This window comes from Sylvia atricapilla, chromosome 1 (assembly GCF_009819655.1).
Source record: "Sylvia atricapilla isolate bSylAtr1 chromosome 1, bSylAtr1.pri, whole genome shotgun sequence".
NCBI lineage: Eukaryota > Metazoa > Chordata > Aves > Passeriformes > Sylviidae > Sylvia > Sylvia atricapilla.
The window spans coordinates 80,896,484-80,919,842 of record NC_089140.1 but is presented as its reverse complement, the minus strand read 5'-3'; the positions used below and the strand labels follow the sequence as shown (position 1 = coordinate 80,919,842).

The 23,359-nt window shown below is 42.5% G+C and overlaps 1 protein-coding gene across 1 annotated transcript; it reads left to right on the top strand.

The window, feature by feature from the left end:
- The first annotated feature begins 205 nt into the window (after positions 1–205).
- Positions 206–8,291, top strand: CCT5 (chaperonin containing TCP1 subunit 5). The gene is made up of 11 exons (XM_066326513.1): positions 206–360; positions 1,284–1,344; positions 1,438–1,602; positions 2,126–2,324; positions 3,085–3,277; positions 4,160–4,309; positions 4,640–4,759; positions 5,173–5,358; positions 6,399–6,536; positions 6,906–7,086; positions 8,007–8,291. Exons 1-11 carry the CDS (start codon positions 256–258, stop codon positions 8,132–8,134), a joined length of 1,626 nt encoding a protein of 541 aa, XP_066182610.1. The 5' UTR covers positions 206–255; the 3' UTR covers positions 8,135–8,291.
- The last annotated feature ends 15,068 nt before the right edge of the window (positions 8,292–23,359 follow it).

The following is a 23,359-nucleotide window of genomic DNA, read 5'->3' as shown; positions in this document are numbered from 1 at the left end:
CTCCTCCGCCCTCACGTCACCCGGCGCAGCCCGCTGCCGCCTCTCCCGGCACCCGTATTCCGCCCCGTTCAGTACATCCTCCCTCCCAGCGCCTTCCAGAAGGCTCCGCTCCGGGCGCCACAAAGGTCCCGCCCGCGAAATAAGGCGCGGGTGTGGCGGCTGCGCAGGCGCGGGGCGGCGCGCGGCGGCGCGGCGGGCGCGGCGACTTCCGGGTGGTGCGGGCGGGCAGCGGCGGTCGGAGCAGGCGGTGCAGCCATGTCGGCCATGGGGACTCTGGCGTTTGACGAGTATGGGCGGCCCTTCCTCATCCTTAAGGACCAGGAGCGCAAGACGCGCCTCATGGGGCTGGAGGCGCTCAAGGTGAGCGAGTGAGGCGGCTGCCGGCGCCACCCGCGGGCCCGCTCTGGCTGGGCCGCGCCGCGCCATGCTGGTGCCGTGCCGTGCCGTGCCGCCGCGAGGGCCGGGAGCATGGAGCCTCTGGGGCGAGGCGCTGCCGCGCTCAGCGCCAGCCCCGCCCGAGGCGCAGGGCGGATGGAGCCTGGGCTAGGCCCGTAAGCGAGGCAAAGATGGAGAAAGAAAGAAGACATCGCCCCGGGGCTGGGAATCCGCGGCACGGCGTCCATGGAGTCTCCGTGCCGTGGACCCGCCCCGGAGCTGCGGGGCTTTGGGGCCATCAGCCCCGTGGCTGCAGCGCGCCCCTCGCCGTGGGTCCTGCCCAGGCCCCCGCTGCCCCCTCCCTTAGACCGCCGCCTGGAGCTCGGCCGCCGAAGGAGGGCCGCGGCTGAGGGCGGGTGGTACAGATCCCGACGGGAGAAGGGAGCAGACGCTGCAACAGAGAGGTTGTGGATGCCGCATTCCTGGCAGTGCTCAGGGGGAGGTTGAATGGGGCACTGAGCAACCTGTTCTTGTGGAAGGTGTTCTGCCCCTGACAGGGGATGGGACCTGGATGATCTTGAAGTCGCTTCCAAGCCAGACTATCTTGTAATGATTGCACTGACTTCTCTTTTAGCATTGCTCTCCCTGCTTTGAGCGTTAGGGCTGTCATTTGTCTGCTCTGCTTTTACACGCTTTAGCAGAGCTAGTACGAGCTACACAAGAAAAGGCATAGGAGATGTTTCTGTCATAAAACCGATACATACATACTGATTCTTTTTCAATCATAATTGTTGGTAGTTAAATCACGGCATTTGCGCTATTTGCTGTGTTTTCCTTAGCTTAATTTTGTGATTTTAGAATGCATGATAACAGTTTAACTTCTGTCTTTATTATCGTTTGTTTTACAGTCTCACATAATGGCAGCAAAGGCTGTAGCAAGTACTCTGAGAACATCCCTTGGACCCAACGGTAACAATGATGAACTTTTAGTGGTTCTCTCTTAGTAATTTTGGGGGGGCATTTTCAGATTTTTTCTTCATCCTTTGAACATATGTTTTTTAGGCTTGGATAAAATGATGGTGGACAAGGATGGTGAGGTGACTGTGACAAATGATGGTGCTACCATCTTGAATATGATGGATGTGGATCACCAGATAGCCAAACTTATGGTGGAGCTGGCTAAATCTCAAGATGATGAGATTGGTGATGGAACTACTGGAGTCGTTGGTAAGAAAGTATTTTAAATTTAGCTTTCTTTTTGATATTTAAAATTGAGCTGCTTCAGCTATTAAAAATGTGAGAAATAATAGTAGCTTTTCTGTAGCACTTCTTTGAAGTATTTATTGTTGCAATATTCCTGTCAGTTCTTGTTTTAGAAGTTTTCTAATTATGAAGAAGTCTTTTGTGTCTTTTCAAAGTTTGGTTACATTTTAAGGTAGTGCTGAGACTTCCCTTGATACTTTCAAATTTTTTCTGCATAGCTTTCTTCTGTAATCTCCTTGTCCTGTCTCGATGCCTGTAATTCATTTTGTTGTTAACATGATGTGGTTTTTTTTGTTATGTTTTTTTTGGGTTTTTTGGGGGGTTTTTTGTGTTTTGTTTTGTTTTGTTTTTTTGTTATTTAGGAAACCTTGAACTCTTAAAATGTTGCAGAAAAATCAGAAAGTGTGCTTTTAAATCTGTTGATAATGAACTTTAAATTATGATTCAATCAAAAGTAAAACTTCCCTTTTTTTTTTCTTCTAAATAGTTCTGGCTGGGGCATTACTGGAACAGGCAGAGCAGTTGCTGGACCGAGGCATTCACCCCATCAGAATAGCAGATGGTTATGAGCAGGCAGCACGCATTGCTATTGAGCATCTGGACAAAATCAGTGACAGCTTCCCAGTTGATCCACAAAACATTGAGCCTCTGATCCAGACAGCAAAGACAACTCTAGGATCTAAAGTGTAAGTCACAAAAACTGAATATTGAATGAATATTTACCCTTCCATTGAAAACCCTCTGTGTGGAAAGGAGAAATTATGGTGTTTTGATGGATTATTGAATTGTTTGTGTTACTGGAGGGCTGCTGAAGACTCTTCAGTATCTTGTTTTGGCTAATTCCTCAATGGACTCCTGCTTCAGAACAAGAATTTGTGAATCCTTTGTCTCCAAAGGGTCAATTCAATGAAGTTAAACAGCTGCAGTATGGATTTCATTCTAACTTTTTAGTTACAGGTTTCTGCATCCTTGGTTCCAAAAGTAATGTAAATCTGTTAAAAATAATAATATGTCATCTTTAAGGCTTTTTTCCCACTAAAAAACTTTTAACCTAGGATGGTTCCATAAGTTCATTTCCCTTTATGGGTTCTGTGTGTAGTACAGAAATTCAGACACTGGAAAGGCTTCCTTTGCAGAGTTGTCTTACGAGTGGTTTCTGTTTCTTGAATGCTCTTAAGTAGTTTAGTTCTCCCGACTTGTTCCAAATCTGTGTTGAGACTCCATTGACAGAGGTTCCCTGCACAAAACATATTGTGCATTCTGTTTTCTGCCATAGGCAGCACCTTTATTTCTGTGAACAAACAATCAGGACCCACTCTTTTCATACAGTGTGCAGAAGTTGATTGCTATACCAGTACTTCTTGCTGTTTAAAATTGATTGATAGACCTTTTTATTCCAAATTGTGGAAATGGAGTACAACTTGATTTTATTTTTTTCAAACCTAGAGTGAACCGCTGTCACAGGCAAATGGCAGAGATTGCTGTGAATGCTGTACTGACAGTAGCAGACATGGAACGTAAAGATGTTGATTTTGAGCTGATCAAAGTGCAAGGCAAAGTGGGTGGTAGACTGGAAGATACACAGTTGGTTAAAGGAGTGATTGTGGATAAAGATTTCAGTCATCCACAGATGCCTAAAGTAAGTGATGTCCTTGTGTATGATGGCTTGAATAAGAATTTTTAGCCTACCTGAAATGTTGCCCTAGCATTTATTAAGTATTTACACAGTCTTGTGGTTTGGCTTGGCTTTTCACCCTTATATCAACAGAGGAAGGGTCAAGGAGCATGAAATCTTTCATACTGGAACAGATTAAGTTAGAATTTACAAGAATATTGAGAAATTGTGGTGGAAGGGAGGAATTACTGTACTGCTAAGTGAGGACAGGTGCAGAGTTCTATGTTATGTAGAAATAATTATTCCTGGTGTGTGATATGTTTGATATGCTTAGTGCAATGCAGTGTCAAGATTCCTAACCTTTATGAATTGCCATGTTGTCCAGTCATGTGTTTGGAACACTCCAGAATCTGCCCTTGTTTTACGTTTGGTGTAGGTAAGATCTCCAAGTCTTTGGGCAGTGGACTTGAAAAAATCTTCTGTTCTAACATATTTTTTTTATTGTAGTGTTTATCCTCTAAAAAGGAAGACTGGTGGAAAATATCAGCCATGTAATAGTTGAAAAGTTGTTAGAAAGATGAGTAGTATTCTCAGTGGTCACAGTGGATAGGGATGGTTTAATTGAATTTTTCTTTTGTTTTTTTAAACATTAAACCATAAAAAGGCATGACTAGTAAAGATTGTTAAGGGCCTAAACAGTGTCTTAGAGCTGTGGAATTTGTTCTAAGTGGTTTATTGAGACTATCGACAGAATTACTTAGTTAACTTTAGAATAAGTCAAATGATCTTCGCATTTCCTCCTAAGTTTGTGTTTATAAAAATTTGTCTGTATGTTTTGCAAATACAAGAAAAAGATGTTAAAAGGTCACAAATCTTTTTTTTTTTTCTTTTTTTTTAATTGCCTAGGAGCTAAAAGATGCTAAAATTGCAATCCTTACATGTCCATTTGAGCCACCTAAGCCTAAAACCAAACATAAGCTTGATGTCACATCTGTGGATGATTACAAGGCACTGCAGAAATATGAAAAAGAGAAGTTTGAAGAGATGGTGAAGCAGGTAGCCTTTAGGATTATTTCTGTTTGCTTTGTCTTTCATAGCCTTTAGAAAAAACCAGCATAGTGCATTGATTTTTTTTTTTCCTGTAAATGAGCTGTTAATTCTGGTGGGAAGCAACATACAAGCAGTTGTAATGCTCTGAATCAAAGTTAATGTAAGAAAGAGATAACAACTTGGTTTAAAATATATTCTGATCTCTACGTATGCCAGAGAGTTAGTTATTCTTGGGAATTGTCTTTTGAGAAAATTGGGAGAATTAAAACCATGAAGAGTGTTTTTCATTCCTTTGTTAATTCCAGTCAGAAGGTTGATGATTTGTGTTGCTTTCAGATAAAAGACACTGGTGCAAACCTTGCCATTTGCCAGTGGGGTTTTGATGATGAGGCAAATCACTTGCTGCTCCAGAATGAGCTGCCTGCTGTTCGTTGGGTTGGTGGACCTGAAATAGAAGTAAGTAAAACTGGGCTTTGTACCAGTTGTTAAAACATTTATGAAGTAATTGGATGTACCAGCTCGAAGTTCAGGCTTCCTGGGTATCACTGTAAATTGTGTATGGGGATGGGTATTGGAGAAAAATCACTGGGAGGTTCTGAGAAAAACTTACCATGAAGAGGATTATGATATACAATTGGCACATATTTTTCCAGTAATTATATTACTTAATGAAAGTTTTAGGTGTCTAGGAAAGTTTCTGCTTTAGTCCTGCTGTTTGCAGAAACAAAACATTGGCTGAAGTACTTCAAAGTAATGGGAAGATAACATTTTGGAGTAGGCATTTGGCAGATTATTTTCCGCTAGTTTCTTGTTGTGAAAACCACCATGGGAAGCTCCTGTTACAATAACTGGTGGCTGTTTCACTGCAGTTAATCGCCATCGCGACGGGCGGGCGCATCGTGCCGCGCTTCTGCGAGCTCACGGCAGAGAAACTCGGCTTTGCCGGCGTCGTCCGAGAGATCTCCTTCGGAACCACCAAGGACAGGATGCTGCTCATCGAGCAGTGTCAGAACTCCAGAGCTGTGACCATTTTCATCAGGGGAGGAAATAAAATGGTGAGAGGCTTGCTTTGATGCATAGTTGCAGAATGTCTACCTTCTTTGTAAAGCTTATTAGTGCGCTCTTCTCCACTTTGTCTACATCTTCCTTGGGGGTGTGGGCAAATAGTAAGGGGCTTTTAGGCAGTCAGGACTGTATGTCAGAAATAACTTGTTAGATTTACATCCTATGTTTTTAAATGAAGACTTCATATTTCTCTCTGTTAAACCATATAGTTCATAAATTTAGAAACAATTTTACCTGTGGAGGCTCCTAATTTTTTTTTCTTATGAGAGGGTCAGTTTTATGGGTAAAGACATATTAGCATCTTTGAAAGATTAGTTTTTATTGTAGACCTAGTTGTATCACTTCTGATTTAGTCCAGTTAAAATAATTTCAAATAAAACCCCCAAACTACTGCAAACTGTATATCCCCACACCCTATATCCCCCACTTCCCCTGAACTGAGACCACTTTAAATACTTACGTACTTAAACTGGGTTTTGGTTGCACTATTAGTGCTAAATTATATTTATTATAGGCCAAGTCCTACTTTAAATGAAAAACCTTGGGGAAAAAAGAGCATACTCTAGTCCGAAGTGTTCTTTTAAAAAACCAGAAATACTGCTTTAAAGATTGGCATTTTTGTTAAACCTTCTACTTCTGTTCAAGTGAGAAGTGGACAGAAACTGCAGTCTGACAATAATGTTGGCATTTAAAGTTCAATGTTTTGTGTCTTGTAAATATGCAAGATTGAGAACCTTTTTCGTGTAGGTTTTTGTTATTTTCATGTAAGTTTTTGTTATTTCAAATTACAAGTTTAACAAATATATTAGTATATTTTAACAGTATATTTTTGTGCATATTTTTATTCTTTGCCATTGGATGTCTAACATTTACTATTTTTAAGTTGCGTAACACAGCAATAGTAAGAGCTGCATTGGAGCCATGAGAAATCTTGGAGTTTATTTGCAGTATCTACATCTGTATTAGGAACTACATCTTCACAGCCTTGAGATGTGTGTACTGTCAAACCCGGGCTGTTGTGTAATTCCAGATCATTGAAGAGGCAAAGCGCTCTCTCCACGACGCCTTGTGTGTAATCCGGAATCTCGTTCGGGACAATCGCATTGTGTACGGTGGTGGCGCAGCTGAAATATCTTGTGCCTTGGCAGTCAGTGAGGCAGCAGATAAGGTAAGAAAGGAACTGTTAAAATTTTCTTCATTGTGTGAAGGATTGAGCTTGCCTTAAGAGATTCCAGAAGGACTTCAAAGATTTTCCAGAAAGTTCTGTAATATGCTCTTTCTGAAATTCCCTGATAACCAGTACAGTGTTATCCTTCTCTGTAAAAAGTCATTACCAGTACTTTTTTCCTTCTGTGCTAGGAGGAGTTTAATTTTTTTTAAATTTTCAAGTTGTTATCATTCAGGGGTATTTGTTTAGTTACTATATTCCAAATAAAATCTGCTTATTGTGTGTATGTATTTTATATTTAGTATGAAAATCTGCTTTTACTAACATTGGAGCTTAATGGCTTATGAATTTGAATTTATTTTCTTCTAGTGCCCATCTTTAGAACAGTATGCTGTGAGAGCTTTTGCAGATGCCCTGGAGGTAATTCCCATGGCCCTCTCAGAGAACAGTGGTATGAATCCAATACAGACAATGACTGAAGTGCGAGCAAGGCAGGTGAAAGAAAATAATCCTGCCCTGGGCATTGACTGTTTGCAGAAAGGAACAAACGGTAAGAACTGCAATGTGGAGAAGGAGGAGCATTAAAGCGTTTCTTTCTCAAAAGCTCAAAATGCTCACTGTGTTTGTTTTAAATCTGTGCATCACTTGACTTACTCCAACTCTTGTGCTTTGCCATAATAAACAGGAATGTGCTTGGAGAATATATCTACCAGGGGGAAAATGTGTAATTGTCTGAAAAACTCTGTTTGGTGGTAAGATTAGTTGAGGATGTTGACTGATGTTGTAGTACAGGAAAGAAGGCTGCTCTTGGATTGAGGCAAGTAGGCTGTCCTTTAAATACTGCAGTTTAAGTGATTCAGGTTACACTGCAGTCCTAAGAACGGTTGTTTTACTTGTGAAGAAGTAAACAAAAGGCTGGAAATATTTGTAGGCAGTGATGTTCACACCAATATGTCTGCATATATAAACCTGGAGCAAATATGCAAAGACTAAGAACCCAGTTTATAAAACCTTATTTTCAACTTGATCTACACTTTTCACCTTTTTACTTACTCTGTTGGTTTTTTCAGAAAAGAGCATGGTAAACTGTAATATGTACATTCATAACCCTTCTTTAGGTGTTCTTGTTTGATGGTATTTGACCTTTCACTTCTTTAGCATTTGCTCAGCCTTTAAGGTGCTTTTAATATATCTGTGTGGAAATTTTGCTTTTCATCATTCTGCATTGCTTTTTGAAAACACAACATTATTGGGGAAAGAGTTATATCTTAATGTCTCTTGGTAAGAACCCAGGTGTAGAACTCTAGTTTGTACAAATTGTGTTTGTAACCACAATGGTCAAGAGTAGTAATTTCAAAATGTTCTTTGAAATTATGTGGAATTCACTATTACTACTTACTAGCACTTACAGGTTAAGTGTAACATCTAAATTTCATGAGGGTGTCTAATTCTTCTCCTTCCTTTTGGCAGATATGAAGCAGCAACATGTTATAGAAACCTTGATTGGTAAGAAACAGCAGATTTCTCTGGCGACTCAGGTTGTTAGGATGATCCTGAAGATAGATGACATCCGTAGGCCTGGAGAATCTGAAGAGTGAAGGTCAAAAAGCAGGAAACATTAAGGGGCCACAGCAGTAGTGAAGATGGTAGTATTCTGATGCTTCATCTTCAGCTATTTATTCTGGACACTTCTTGTTTCACATACTGTAATGGCTAGTTGTTGGAAATAAAACAATTTAGCACTGGTGATTTCAAGACTTGTTTCAAAAGTATTGTTGGATCTTTTCTTAGACAGGTGTTACTATTCATAGAATTTACTTCCTGAATGAATAGGGAAAAAACCATAAATAATGCAGCAGTAAAATTTAATAAGTCATTTTCCATTGTTCCTTATGGGGAAAACCCACAGATTCTCATTTAAAGAGGTCTGTCACTCTTTGATGAAGCTAGGCAGAAATAATTTTAATTAGTTATTTTCACTAAATTTAACTAATTAAATATTAACTAATTATTTTAGCCTCCAGTAATTCTCATATATTAAATATATTAAGCATGAAGCTTCCATCTGAAGATTTAAAGGAACTGTATTCTATGCTTCCAGTTGTTTCAATTTTTTTATTTTTTTGTTGCCCTCTTCCTGATTTATAAGATTTAAGGAGGGTTTTTTCCCAGGGGTATACACATTCAGCCAAGTGAGGGTTTTTTTTCAGAACTTTGTCTATAGTACCACAGTTGAGTGCACTTACTCAAAAGGTCCCCAGTATGATCTTAGAGTGGTGGAGTAAAATTGATTAGTAAGGTGCCATGCCTGTGAAACTATCAGCAAGAAACAAGTGGTAGACCTAATATGCAATTTCTTTGAAAAAATTCAAAAGTGAGGAAAGTGTTACAAATACCAACTTGGCATTACTTGTGTTACACAGGGCAGAGGAAGCTCTTTGCTTGCCACTGTTTGCTAGCAGGTCAAGTTCTGACTGGTTTTTCCTGTGGCTACCTTGAGTCAAACAAAACCCTTCAGTGAATGTTGGTCGAGGAAGAAGGGTAGGAAAGCAACAAGTTGACTAATTACAGGACTGGTTTTATTTCTAGAACTGTTTAAAGATAAGTGCAAATCTTTATTGTCATTGATAAAAAATTAGTAGTGGGTGTTTCATCATTACTCTTTTGCCTTTTCCCAGATTAGCTTCATTTAGATGCACTTCAATGGACAACAACAGTTCATCAGTTTTACTGCTGCCAGGCTCTGGCATTTTCAATCTGTTCAGGGGTGTGAGTGTAACTAAAATCCCATAAATATCTGGGCTCATGTAGAGCCACCTCTTACTTTGCTAATACAAAAGGAAAACAGCTGTAGCTAGAATTTAAAAGGGAGCAGTGTACTTGTACTAATGTACCCCTTTCATAGTCAAGTTGTGCATGTGAGAGGAAGTGAGAAAACAGCTCTTCCAATTTCACTGGGTTTTCATCTTCCATTCCCTGGCATGGTTGAACCCCCTTTGCCATCTAAGCCCCATGTAGTTACATACAGGTTTTGACTGTAAACTGCTTAATGCAGAAGCCCCTAGGAACACGGGACAAATTACTTTGAAAATTGAAATTATGGCATTGCTGATCCAGCTTGAGGAAATAAACATTTTATGCTCTCTCTATATAAATATTCGTTAATGTTCAACTAGATCTTAGTATGGAAGTCGGAAGCTTGGTAATGGAACTTTGATAAAATTGTAAGAAATGGAAGTTGTTAATTTTTTCAGGGGGTTATACTTCAACATAACAAATGTGTGGCATTAGCACTGTCAATGCTGCATAGAGGCAGCTGGAGGACAAATGGCTTTCATCACAGCATGCAACATGCAACTGGAACTATTAAATTAAGGAAACAACTGCAGCTCAAACTGGTACACTTTCACAGTGGGAGTAATTAAATTTGTGCTTTGACAGAACAGTAGGAATATCCATATTGGTAATTTGTGTGCTGTCTGGCTCTGGTCAAACAAAACAGGAAACATATGAATAACGACAAGATTGAGGGAGGCAAACACTGATGTTGAAATTAATCATGGTGCATTTGTAACCAGTGGGAACTAAAAGCCTGGCCTGGTGCTGTGTTTGGAAATGAGGTCCATGAGCCCTACTGTTCATGTAGTGCTCCATGACTCCTGGGGAAATGCAGGGTTCACCACGGGAGGGCAACATCCACCCATCACTGCCATAGCAGACTGCATCTGGATTTTTTAAAGTGAGCTGAGGCAGCCAGCAGGTCTCCCTGCATCATTGACATGGCACACAGATGTCATCAGCAAGACGTGAATCTTTACATCTTCCCCCTCAAGGGCTCAGTTACTTGAGATAATTTCATTACTAAGTTCCATGTGTCTTCTTAGATCCAAGTTTTCACATCCTCATAGGACCCTTAACCTGGCCCTGCCTGTATGTCCTGCTGCTTTTAGTTCCCCTGTAACCAGCTGCCTTTTCCCACCCTTGTCTGTGGGTTTCTCCTGCTGCATTCCCAAGCCTGGGCTGCTTTCCCCTGACCTCACACCTCTGTGCTGACACTTGTCTTTGCAGGGGCACAAGGAAAGGGTGCCAGAGCGCCGCACAGCACACAGGCTTCTCTTGCTCCATTGTGGTCACACTCAGACTGCAGCAGCTGGGGGGACCATGCATTCAGGGCTGAGCTTCTAACTTCAGATGCACCACAGTCTGAGTGGATTCTTTTTCAGGAACAGGGTTAAGCAGAGCAGTGAAGCAACTTTCTTGTTTCTCTACAGACACTTTTTAATACAAATGCATTCTTCCTCTGTTGAGGAAAAAAACTTGCTTTTTTACCATTTCTGCATACTGCATGGGGAAAGATGCCTTATAATGTGAACAGTTCCCATCCCAGTGATCCAATGTGACCAGTTTACAGATAGGATCTTAAGTGGAGCAAGTCAAGCAGGTCTTGCTTATCTGCAGGTCTGTTAGTTCTCCCTATAATATCCAGGCATTTGGATATTGGGATACCTACTTAGCTAATCTAATCTGAGTGGCTCCAGAACCTACCTAGGCTGGAGGTCCTTCTGCAGAGTCTGCACAGGAAAGGGGGCACCACAGTAGCTGCTCTCCTCTGTGGCAGGACTGTGCCTTGCAGTATTAGAAACTGCTCTTACCTAGGCCACGGGGATGGTTATTACACCCTCTGGACTCATCATCATCTGAGAAGCAATCATTCAGTTGTGAGGTTTGGGTCTGGCCTTGTTTGTCCTCCCTGCACACAAGTACCTCTCCATGTCACGTCTTGGAGGGTTTCCCAGGAACTCACTGCCAGGGAACATTTCTCACCATGTTAAATAGCTAATTAAATGGACTGACAGCGTTTGCTTTATAAGCAACTCATCTCTGTGACACAGGAGAGACACTTTGCTGAACTCAAATGACAATGGAGTAAAGCTGTAGTACATTCTCTGTAAGACATGGGCTCTGTTGTACCTGTCTGGTGTACATGCACTAGAATTTTGTTCCTTGTGAAATTCCTCCCTGAGCTATTTGGGACCAGTAGTTGTGTTGTGGTGAGGCTCCAGGCTCACAGCAGTACAGACACTGAGAGAAACAGGTCTCTGCCAGCTCTCTGTGCCTGAGTGCTCACTGAACATGGGAAAATGCTGGGGGCTGAACCTGAACTACATCTCAGCTATGCCTGTGCCTCGATACTGATGCTGGTTTGACTTTCTGGCTTGTCCTCAGTCTTGCCTTATCAAGCTGGACTTGCCAGGTGATCTCGACTTTTCACTGACCCTGGTCACTGTGACTGAACCTGCTCTGCTTTTTCTTTGGGTACATTGAAGTCAAAGAGCTCTGGAAGAGTGGCCAGAAGTCTGGAAAAAAAATTCAGACAGCCATTCAAGGAGCCATTACTCTTTGGCATGGGTGGCTCTCCTGCAGTGTACAAGCAAAGAGGTCTGTTCAAGCAAAAGTAGAGTGAGCAAAAGAAAGATGGAAACCTCAAGGAAATCAGCACAATCAAATAACTTCATCAACAGGGAATAATGGGCACTTGGAACTTTAGTAAGGATGTAAAAAAATATATTAGAATTACGAAAATATATGTCAGTATGAGTAATGCTATCATGGACTGCCAAAGACATCAGCTCTGAAGGATGGGGTATTAGCAGAAGCACTCTCTCCCTCCCAGAAAAGTCAAGCAGTGGAGTATCACAGGATTTTAAACACTTGGTGTGTGTTTTTCTGTTTGAAGTAGGGCCCATAATGGGATGCAGTGGTTTTTGACAAGAAAAGATAATGACTTCTTCAGTATCATCTTCAAAGTATTCCAATGCAGTGGCTAAAGAGGGAGCAGCAATGAGGAACTTCATCCTCTGCATGAACCAGCTGTGCTGCCAAAAATAACTTATTCCATTCTCTGGACCCAATATGTAGTGTCATTCTCAAATCCATGGGGGAGAAAAAAAATCTATTAAGAACTGCTACAACTAAAGTCTCCATCTATCTGCAGACTCCTCCTAAATCAAAGTCTGCTGAAAGCTGGAAAGTGTGTTTGAGGAATTGTGACTATATGCTTGCCCTGTTCTTATAATTATTTTTTGAGACAGCATATTGGATTATGCTAAACTGTTGGTCTAATGTGGAATTATAACTGTGTTGAGACAAGCTCTTCAAACTTTGTGGTATACATAAAACTAGCTGATGTAAAGAACAAGGAGTAACTGGCTAAGACTGGTGAACTGGCAGATTGTTTCTGATTCTCACAAGGCAATTGTCAAAACTATGAAGCTAAGACTTTTAAAGATGTACACCTAAGACTTTTAGATGTACCTCTTTTCCTGGAACACAGTCCAAAGTTACGGAAAGAGTACATCCTGCCATAGTCTAATTTCTGTGAGAAAAAAAAAGAATAATTTTATATTTGGATCAATCTTGTACAAGTTCAACAACAAAAAGTTTAACCCATTATAATTTACAGAAATGCCACTGAAGCAGCATTGTTTTCCCTCTTTAAATGTTTTGATTAGCTGAATAAATAATGAATGGTCTTGAAAAGATTTCCTTGAATTCACACTTGATTTGAAATTATTTGGTTTTAAAAGAAAAATAAGTATAATTTAAATATTTTAAAATCTGGTTTGAATTTAGAGATTTTGTGATTTCTGATGCAGTATGGTTCCTTTTTATACCATGTGAAGAAAATCATCTGTTTCTCTAAAACATACATAAGTAGGCTGATTCCTAAAAAAAAAGTAATTTATCTTTTCACTCCAGATCATGAGGAGGTGGTTTCCCTGCTGGCACAAACATAGCCCATGTACACAGGGAACTATCTAGTGTCACCTCTGCTGCTCTGAACTCAGGACATCAGGGTCTCACACTGTCTCAGTTTCAAGATTTGATTTATGTGCCTTGTGGCACCTACTTCTCAAAGTATCATAAAAAAAAAAAAAACTGCCCAACATTAAAATTGCTGAGTTCTCACTCTCTAAACTGAACTGTCTCGTGGTGCAATTCTCTACCAGCTGCTGGCACTCATCACTCACTGACTGTTCTCATCACCCAGCTCATAAGTGAGAAGTGCTCTGCAATCTCCTGACCATTCCTCCACGTGTGCACCACTCACTCCCCAGCTGCCTGCTGCCAGGTGTATGTACCCAAAACCCACTGGCAGGAGCTGATGGTCCCCACCTTCAGCTTTTCCAATGAAAACAATGCTTCTCCAAGGACCCTTGAATCATATCTTGTTGTGCTCATCCTCAGTGGTCATGGATTCTCCCTGCTCTCTGCTGCTCTTTAAATTTGAGTCTTGCTCTGAGCTGACGTTAGCTGGTTTCTGTTTTCCTCATCCAGCTACTGTGCTGGCTGGCATTTTGCAAGTCCCTTGACTAGACAGTTAGATATGAGGTCTTCTCATTAACGCATCTGCTGTAATTGGAGGAAGGCCAAAGGCTGGGAAAGGCAAGTTTCCAGTGCTGCCTTTGATTTAAGGGCAGCACTAATAGTTAAGGTTAAGTGAGTGCAGGTGCTAGTGATTGGGAGTGAGCATAGGGGGGCAGAAGGTGATGTACAGTGAGCAGTGGGGAAGAAGAAAGGACTGAAATGACTGAAAATCCACTTAGGAAACATCCTTAGCTGAGTAACTTCAGCACAAGGTTCCAATGGTACATCCTCCTAATGCTCGCTATGCTGCCTTGCTTTTTAGCTACATTGATTTGCTCCTAAGAAAAGCTACTGCTACAAATCCCATGGGAGTTCTATTTCTGACTCCCCAGGATCTGGGTCAAGCTCTCTCTCTCACTATTTCATGGAGGGATCATACAAGTCCCAGGAGATGGACAGGTCATCACAGCCTTGCCTGCTTTTTCTTGACAAAGAAAGTTTGCAGCAATTGCTTCTCTTTTGCTAATACAGAAAGTGTGTAACATCTAGCTCCTGGTTGTTTAGGAAGAGCAGAGAACAGAGGATGTACCTATTCCAAACTGAGCAGTGAGCATTAATGCTTTTGAGTAGAAGTGCAGAAGTTCAGAGGCTGTTGCAGTGATTCCATTCCTTGGCTGAAGCTAAGTATGAGAGAAGACGAAACTCAGTTCTGGAGGGAGCACTTTAGAGCTGGTGGAAAACAGGTCATGTTACTAAGGCCCAGGCAAATCTGGATTCCTGAGGCAGGAGTTATAGTGGGCATGGGTGTTTGAATCCTTGGCATGCTCCCAGCACTGGAAGCTTCAGCTACTGCAATGCAGCAGTGTGAGCATCCAAGGCACTGAGATGTAGCAGTGAGAATTCTTGTAGTGAAACAGTCCCTTTAAGGTAATGCAAAAACACATCATACCTTGCTCTGAGAAATTACTCTGCAGATAAAGCAGAATGGGGACAGGACCACACACTATCAGTAGTTAGTGGGAATATAATCCTTTCTTCCAGATCTGAACTGCAAACTCTGCTCCAGGTCATTAAAGCAAGTTGGGCCAGCTCCTATGAGGGTTTAAGTAATGTCACAGATGATATAGCAGGAGCCCTGTTGAGCACACAGAGGGGAATTTAGTGGATCTGATGTCCTGACTTTCCACATCAGAGACTTGGTCCTGTTGGCTTCTGCTCTGTTTGCCAGGACTTCTGAGGAAGTCAGGACTGGAGTGACCAGCAACAGTGCACATCCAGGCTGTGCTCCATCAGGGAAGAGGAATACAGAAAGGGCGTGCAGGAAAGGAAATCATTTACACATTCCCCAGTTTATATACTACCACAGTTTACCAGCTCCTAATCTAATGCTGGATTTATCTAGTGTTCAATTTACTCACCTACAGTAAACATGTACATTTATCCTCTCTGCATACTAACATAACTAAATCTTGAGGGAAAACTGTAGGCCTGAAAATTGAGAAGGTTTGAGAAGGCTATAAACTCCTTTCTCAGCAACTATTCTCAATTATTTCCATATCACTACTCTAGTGACAGCACTATAAGGGAAGAAAATGTGTGAGTGTGAAGAAAATCCAATAAATTCTTCTTGTCTGAGGCTGTGAAATCTGTCTCAAGATATTTATTGCCTGATTTTCTGCTTTTAAATGCTTCTTTCCAGCCCCATGACACAGGTAAGAAACTGTCTGCTTTAGTAACTGCCCTGATATGACAGATGTGCTGGTGCTTGCCTGACAAGCTATATAGAAGGGTGAGATTTACTCCTCTAATCTAAGCAATATGTGTCTACATAAGCTCTTCCCTTGCCTGCAGCCTGCCAGGTAGTAGCCCTTGCCTCCTAATTGCAAGAAAATTATGTCAATAAAATGGTGACCAGATTTGTCTCTGAAGTCATGAGGGAGATTTGAAAAGCAACAGCTTTCTGAACAGCATGGAAATTTCTTCCAGTATCCCATGAGACTCCAGAATAAAGAGCTGGAAAAAAAGAGCGGAAAAAAGAGCGGAACAGTATCCAACAGCATCCAACTTAATGTGAGTCAGCTTTGCAAATGCTCTGGTTTTGCTCTTGGTAAGGAAAGGTTCCTCTCCTCTACCAAAGAGTTTCTAATTTCTCTTTCTATTTTCTATGGAAAAATAGCAGTTTCCCTATGCCATTTTTCTCAAACCTTAAGAAGAAGCTGAAAATTCTGAAGCAGGGTTGCAAAATCCAGCCTAATCCAACCTGAGCATTGGTCCTGACTTGTTAGTCTCCCCTGCATAATTCTAACACAAGGATGGTACCCAGCCATCCTCTACTTGCTAGCAAGAGCCACTAAACAGCAACAATAAAATCTGTATCAGAGCTTGGCAAAATGAGTAGCCATGCCAAAAACTGGAAACACAGGAAACAAGACCCGGGTCCATACAGACATTATTGCCCTTATTTTCCCCTACATGAGGTAAGAAGGGAATAAGGGGAAAGGAAAATGAGCAGTCAAGGTCAGGACTTGCAATTCTCTGCCTAACTCCAGACCACAGTGATCATGTCTAATGATTATTGAGACCTGAAGTCAGGATTCCTAAAATATTGTTTCCAGCCTGGTGGGTGACCCAAGTTGCAGCTCAAGACTTTCCTTTGTATACAAACTGCTTATCAGCAAGGTTTCTACTCATTGAAGCAGATTTATGGTGGTGGTGGCAAGCTACCCCCTAGAGGTGCCACCATTCCTTCTGCCAGTGCCACTTGGCAGCCCCCACACACCACATGCCATAAACTCATCTCTCTCCTGTCACGGAAAGAAAGGAAAGGACAGGGGCATCCTGTTACACCAGGTCTCTGGCAGCCCTATCCAATTCCTGACATGCCCTAGTGTAGCCAGGAACCAGTGGGAGGGTGGCAGGCTGCTCAGGGGTGGGGCAGAATGACTGCCTGTCATGGCTCCCACTTCATGCCCAGATTTCCATTACGGAGCAGTACAGAAGAGACCACAATCAGTTCAGCAGTTCCTGGGGCAGCCCAGCAGCAGTAAACTCAGAGATTGGCAATGGATACCTTCAAAGACATGCAGAGGATCACCAAGAGGTCCAGCTTCCCTCTGCACTCCTCATTCCCACTCCTCCAGTGCTGGGAATAGAAGCCACCCAACTTGCCTGCTGAAGTCCCCTCCTACCCCTCTACCAGCAGTACCCAAACAGCAGTTGCTCTTTGTGCAAGTGTCCTCTTACATTTCCAGCTGAGGGATAAACAGTCCTGATGGGATAAGGGCACTGCAGCCTTCTCTGAAATGCCCTGAGCAGTATGGATGTGAGAGAGGGGAACCTGAGCACACGAGTGCATGCTGCTTCTTGCTACAGTCCCCAGATCAGTGGTGCAAGGATGTGAACTGATCCAAATGAGTGGCACCTCTCCCAAATCAGTAAAAAGAGCCACTGAGATGTACAGACAGTGCCCTGTGATGCTTCTCAAGAATATAAAGTCTCCCAGGGTTTGGTATAAAGGGATACTTCTTTTGCACCAGATTGCCCCAGCAAGGGGAAAAAGTGGATGAGCAAGTGATCCAGAAACAGGGCTGAAAGAGTGAGAAAGATTGAAAAAAAAACGCAAGAAAGGGAGAGAAAATAAACTGTACCACAGATGGAGAATCCCTGAAGTTTCTCAAAACTGGAGGAGGAAAAGGGTCCCTTCCTTTCTTTCAGTGTAAGAGATGTTAGTCCAGCCGTGTGAGCACTGTAATTTTACTAAAGCCTCATATCCATGGAGCAGTTCTCACCACTCCCCTGGGATGATCTGTACCTCTGAGGATAGCACAGCTATTCCTATCATGCCTCCACAATAGGTGTGGCTGTATCAATGCTGAGTCCTGGACTAGGACAGGCATATATCTGTCTGTAGTTTGATCTATCATATAAATCTGGTGTATTGTAAAATTCCTGCACTTAATCTGTATTGTCCAGTTCAAAGGCATGTAAGTCTACCATTTGCTCATCTTGCTCACTTCCACGGCTTTGGGCAGGTAAACAAATTCACACCTCAGGGAACTGACCTGTAGGCAACAAAGGGCTTATCAATCATAAAGGTAGGAACAATTAAATGTGTTTTGGTTCCTTCCAAGAAGGCTCAGCAGCCAAAAGTCATAAAGCAACTGCAGAAAGTGGTGCAGGGTAAGTCAGAGAGAGGCTCTGCTGAAGGAATTGTCAGGAGTTAAGCCTGTCCAGGATGCCCCTAGGGAAGACAATCATGAGTTAGCTCTGCATTTGGCAATCTCTGTGAGATTTACTGTCCTGAAGAGAAAGATAAAACAATATCTCAAGGCAAATGTCAGCTGCAACAACTGTTAGTGACAGAACAAGGGGATGTGAAAGCTGCCACTTTTTCTCTACCTGAATTTGGAAAGAGCAGATTCAGCAGATGTCAATCAATGCCTGGACATTTCTGTCCTTGCTCTGCTTCCATCACCAACTCCACCAGCAGAAGGCAAGACAACCAGTTGTGCCAGGCACTGGGCAACACCGGGGTCAAGGACACAGGACTGTTCAAGCAGCAGTTTGAAGACATCTGCACCACCTCTAATCATGGTAACATGACTGCTTTGCTTGAAGCCAGCTCTGTATATCTAGATGTCAAGTACACACTTAAAACCTAGTGTTTTACCACTGAAGATATGTTTTCTCCTGAGCACCTCACTTAAATAAATCTGTTCAGTCATGAATCATTTTTCCGGCTATCCACTAAGAAATATGTCAGCAAAGTAAAGGTGGAAGTTGCACTCTGAGTTAGCACACAGAAGGTGGCTACCAGGGAAGCTGGAGCCTAGTGTGAGTCTACCCTGAGCCATGGTGCCAGCCAGAGACACGAGTCCTTGGTGGGGGGCAGCTTGTAAACAGCGAAGAGGGTTACAAGTGCAATTAGTCTGTGTGACAGCCGTGACCGCCTTCTGTCACCACCCTGGGCCAGGCCAAATCCCCTTTCCTCCCTCTCTTGCACAAAGCTGAGCCAAGGCACAGGGGTTACAAACATGCCCAGCTGCCTGTCAGCCCAGGGGAAAGAAAACAAATGCACCACAGCAACAGGCAGACCTGTATATGGGCAAGCCCAGATTATTGGCTGCTGTGCCTGGCTGTCAGACCTCAGTGCATCCTAACTAGGGAAGTCTAGGATGCTGGCTGATACCAGCCATTAGGGGATTTACTAGTGGTCACTTCTCTTCTTGTGGTCAGCAGCAACACAGATCCCAGAGCATAGCACAAGGGGAACTAAAATTACAGCATGGGTAGCAAGGTACTGTGCAAGCTATGGGATGTGAAAAGCACCAAGGCAGTTCCTTTGATCTTCCTGTCTAAGGTATTTCTCTCTGGTTTCTGTATCTCCACTCACGGATGCAGGATAGAGGTAAAAAAAGGCTAAAAGCTGAAATTCCATGGCAGAGACCAGGTATCTTACACTCTGGTCACTTTCAATCCTGCAAATCTTTGGCATGACAATGGCATTTTATGATTTCTCATGGCCTCTCAGCTACAGGCAGCTCTAGAAGACATCAGCTGGGTTGCAGTTGTTACCAACATGCGCCTACATGAGAAAGAATTAAAGATAACAGATTTCACCATTTTTATTCTCTAGCTACTTTCTCTTCCTATCCCTGTGCTCAGGAGACTTATTCAGAACAGGGGCATATTTTATGGTTTTTAACAAAGCTCTGGCCTGCTTTGTCTTTGAAGTGAAAGTCAAATTTCAAGAATAAGCAGTGTGGGAGGAGTTAGGCTCACACCTCATGCAGTCCTGCATCTGCCCTATCATATTCCCTGGCCTGAGATGCTTTCCCCCACTCATTTTTTGTACCTGGTGCTCAGTCCTTTTGCAGTCTCAAGACCTGACACCTGTGTGCAGAGTGGGAAGGGTCACACAGAGTGGTCAGCATGTGGTCTTGTTCAGGGAATGCTGGAGGATACCACCCTTCTTAAGAAACTGATTCAGTCATAGTAATGATACTTAAGGGAATTTAAGTGGGAAGGGATGGGAGTAACATAGTGTTAGAGCTGGCAAAGCAGAAGGAAAGTTATGTGCAAGCTTCTCGAAATTATTCCAGAATTGCCAAATTCCTGAAGGCTGGGTCTCTGCCCAGCCTTTAGTCACTGCTCCAGCTTCCAATAGACTGACTTCCGTTTTACTTCCTGTAGAAAGAGGAGATGACATTGACTCCACTATGCAATTTGGTCCTACCCTGCCTTTTGTCCTGAGTCCAGCCAGCATCGCAACACAGTCTCTATGTTGGGGATGCTGCTGACCTGTGTCAGCCCAAATAATTTGCCTACAGTCTCTCTTCAGCATTCAGTATTTTAAGTCTGAAATGACTCATCTGAGGCATTGCTTATCCATTATCACGACTTGGGTCATCACTTTCAAATCAGCCAGAATTTTCACGTCTGTCTGGCAAACAGCTTTCACTCTCACTTCTTCCTAACACCACTTCCTAACAGGGAGAAGAGTTGCAATCAAACTATCTGTTCAGTTAACAGATCCAGGTTCAACTCATTATCTTTCTTCCAGCAGTGCTGGCCCATACTTTCCCTACACCCTGCAGTCTCTGATATGCATCACATTCCTGCTGAGTGTAAATACTCAGGAGCCATATGGACAGTACACTGCAGAAGTGGAAACAGAATCCATAGTGAGGTACACAAGGGGATCCAGAAATATAGACAGTACCTCCCAACAAAAGCCATGGGATCCATACTCCTGGCCCATGCATGCACTGTGTTGCAGGGCACCAGGGCCTGGATTCACACTTCTTGGACCTACAGCCAGAACTCACATAGTGTGGTGAGCTTGGCAATCGCCTGATTTATCCTTTCATTCCACCCCAGAGAGGAGCAAATTACCACATTTTTCCCTCCTCTTCAGAGTCACCTGATGCCCCTTTGGGGATGACACCAGATCCACCCCATCCCTCGTGCCTACATTAGCTGAGATGTTGCCCTTTCCAGTGCTGGGCACTTGGCCAGCCCTCCTGCAGCCAGAGGCTGGGCGTGCAAAGGGCTGGCGTGTTTGCACACAGCTCCCTTCCATTCAGCCTCTCCCAACAGCTGCTCTGAGGGTGATGGGAGCAACCAGATCCTTTTCCAGACCCCCTGGGTCTTTGCCAGGTCTGTTTATTCATTGATTTAAGAAATCCAGCTGCAATTATGAACAAGCTACTGAGAAAAGAAGCCTGAGTTGGGGACTTGGCTCAGGGCATGTCTTTTTTGCCACTGTGCTTAAATCTGTGTTTGCTTCATCGCAGCCCTGTCCCCACCACCATCACATGCATGATGCAGTCACAGTGCTGACTTCACCACTTCACTATACATCACACAACTTTCTGGGAGCAGAAACTCCTCCTACCAAAGTCTCTAGGCTCTGTGAGAGCCACAGAGAGAAAGGAGACAGAGAAACTATCCTGGTAATTGCCACTTCTCACTGCCATTAGCCAGTCACATTGCCTTTGTCAGGCAGCACTGAATCCCTGATCCTCATTGGCATAATTGGCTCCTGCAAAAAAGCAGCCTGGGTTCCTAATGGCACAGTGCAGCTTGATCTGTGTCCCCAAAGATATCAGTCTTTCATCCGTTCAGGTTTACTTTAATTTGGAATAAATCCTAAAATCTTGCTTATCCTTTCTTGTCAAGCCGGTTTTGCATTTGTCACTCAGTTTTGCTGAGACCATGCTGAGCAATTCCAAAGGAGAGACACTTGGGAGCCCCAAACATCCTTAGCTACAATACAGAGTGTCTTCAAAATAAAAAATGTTGTGGAATCACAGCATGGTTGATACCAGACAGGATGTATGAAGATTGCCCACACCAATTTCCTTCTCAAAAGAAAGATAGCTAATGAAAATTTACCAGAGCCTTTTCCTATCACCTTTTGAATGTCTCCAAAGCCATAGACACACAACCAGTGCTACCAAGTTTGGCCACCATCACCATAAAGCCATTTTTCTTTTGTTTAAACGCCTCCTCTCTCACAATTTATACTTGTGCCTGGAAGTATAAAGAGGTATAAGATCCACCCTGACTCTTCTCTCTACACCGAACATTCTCCACTCTTTCAGCCTCTGCTCATACGATGATTTCTTTCAGTAGGCAAGAACCTCACTTCTGGAGTGCTTGGCTTCAGCCTCTCACGGTTGCTCTTGGATCGTTCTCAAATTAAAATAGGTCATTAGTAGGTGGTATTTTCTCCTCAGTATTCTATCTCATAATCAATTCACCATACAGTCTTCCTATTTTAGATGGTTTAGCTTGTTTGTTTCTTTAAGGCTTTCTTACAGCTTTAAACCACAGTCCCACCATAGTATTTTCTGAGCTGTCTCCAGTTTCCCAGCTTGCCTGTAATTGTGGCACCATACCCAGGAGGTATCAAATACTGATCACTCACTCCTACTTCCCACACTCGTCTTTAGGCCAGCAGGAATCTTGTTAGCTGTTTTTGCTGAAGATTTGACCATCCCTACTCTCTGCACCTCTTTAGCCATGCAAAGAGCCAGTTTGCCTTTTTTAACAGGACAACACAATAAGAATGCATGTAATCTTATGTATCCTCTGTGACTTGGCAAGTTTTTAGGGATCCTTTTGTAAGGATGGTTTTTATTCCTATGTGTTCCGACCTAATTATGCTTCTCCTACTTGTAAGAAAATGTATTTTTTTAAAGATACTAATCAAGTTACCCAGATCTCTTTGATTAGCCTGTTCCTCTTGCTACCACCATATTCATGCTTGTGTCACCTGTTTTACCTGTTTTGCGTTTTCCTTAAAATAATAGTTGGAAGTGTTAACCAGTTTTCATTTAACTGATCCCTGCAGAAACCAAACAGAATAGAGCATTCCAAGTAGACAAGTATTTCTTCTGCCTATTGAGAGTTCTCAATCCACTTAATCTATACTTTATGGAATTTGCATAGTGCATTTTCTGAACCAATACAACATGCCATAATTCTCTTTTTATCAATAGGTCATGCCTTACAAAAATTCTGTATCATAATACTATGAATTTACTGTATAAAACAAGATTTAATTATAAAATTGGATGTCTCATTCCAAAAAGCCACATTCCTGTTCTGTAATTCTCCATTAGCAAGCATCTGTAACAAATTTTCCATTGTTCTTCACTGGATAGTTGCTAGCTACCTGGCCTTTAGATTCATTGGTCTTAAGGGTTCTCCACTTAAATACAGGAACTGCGTTAGCAGCTTAACACTCCTCTGCTGTTCCTACAGTAATTAAAGAGTAATTAAAGCCAAATCTCAGCAGGCTGCAGTTGAGCAGCATTTATTTTGATTTCAAGTAATGAAAGATTCTAAGAGATGGAAGTAAGCAGAAGAAAACTGTATCTTGGACAATGTGAGCATAATGCTGTTTGGTAAGGTAGTTTGGGGAGTTGGAAGACTCGAGGCCTCTGTGA

Bases quoted from the DNA above. Each gene is read 5' to 3' on its own strand.
- CCT5 (XM_066326513.1), top strand. From the start codon at position 256: ATGTCGGCCATGGGGACTCTGGCGTTTGACGAGTATGGGCGGCCCTTC. The intron at 361-1,283 runs GTGAGCGAGTGA...TTTGTTTTACAG, and splicing joins TGGGGCTGGAGGCGCTCAAG to TCTCACATAATGGCAGCAAA. The intron at 3,278-4,159 runs GTAAGTGATGTC...TTAATTGCCTAG, and splicing joins GTCATCCACAGATGCCTAAA to GAGCTAAAAGATGCTAAAAT.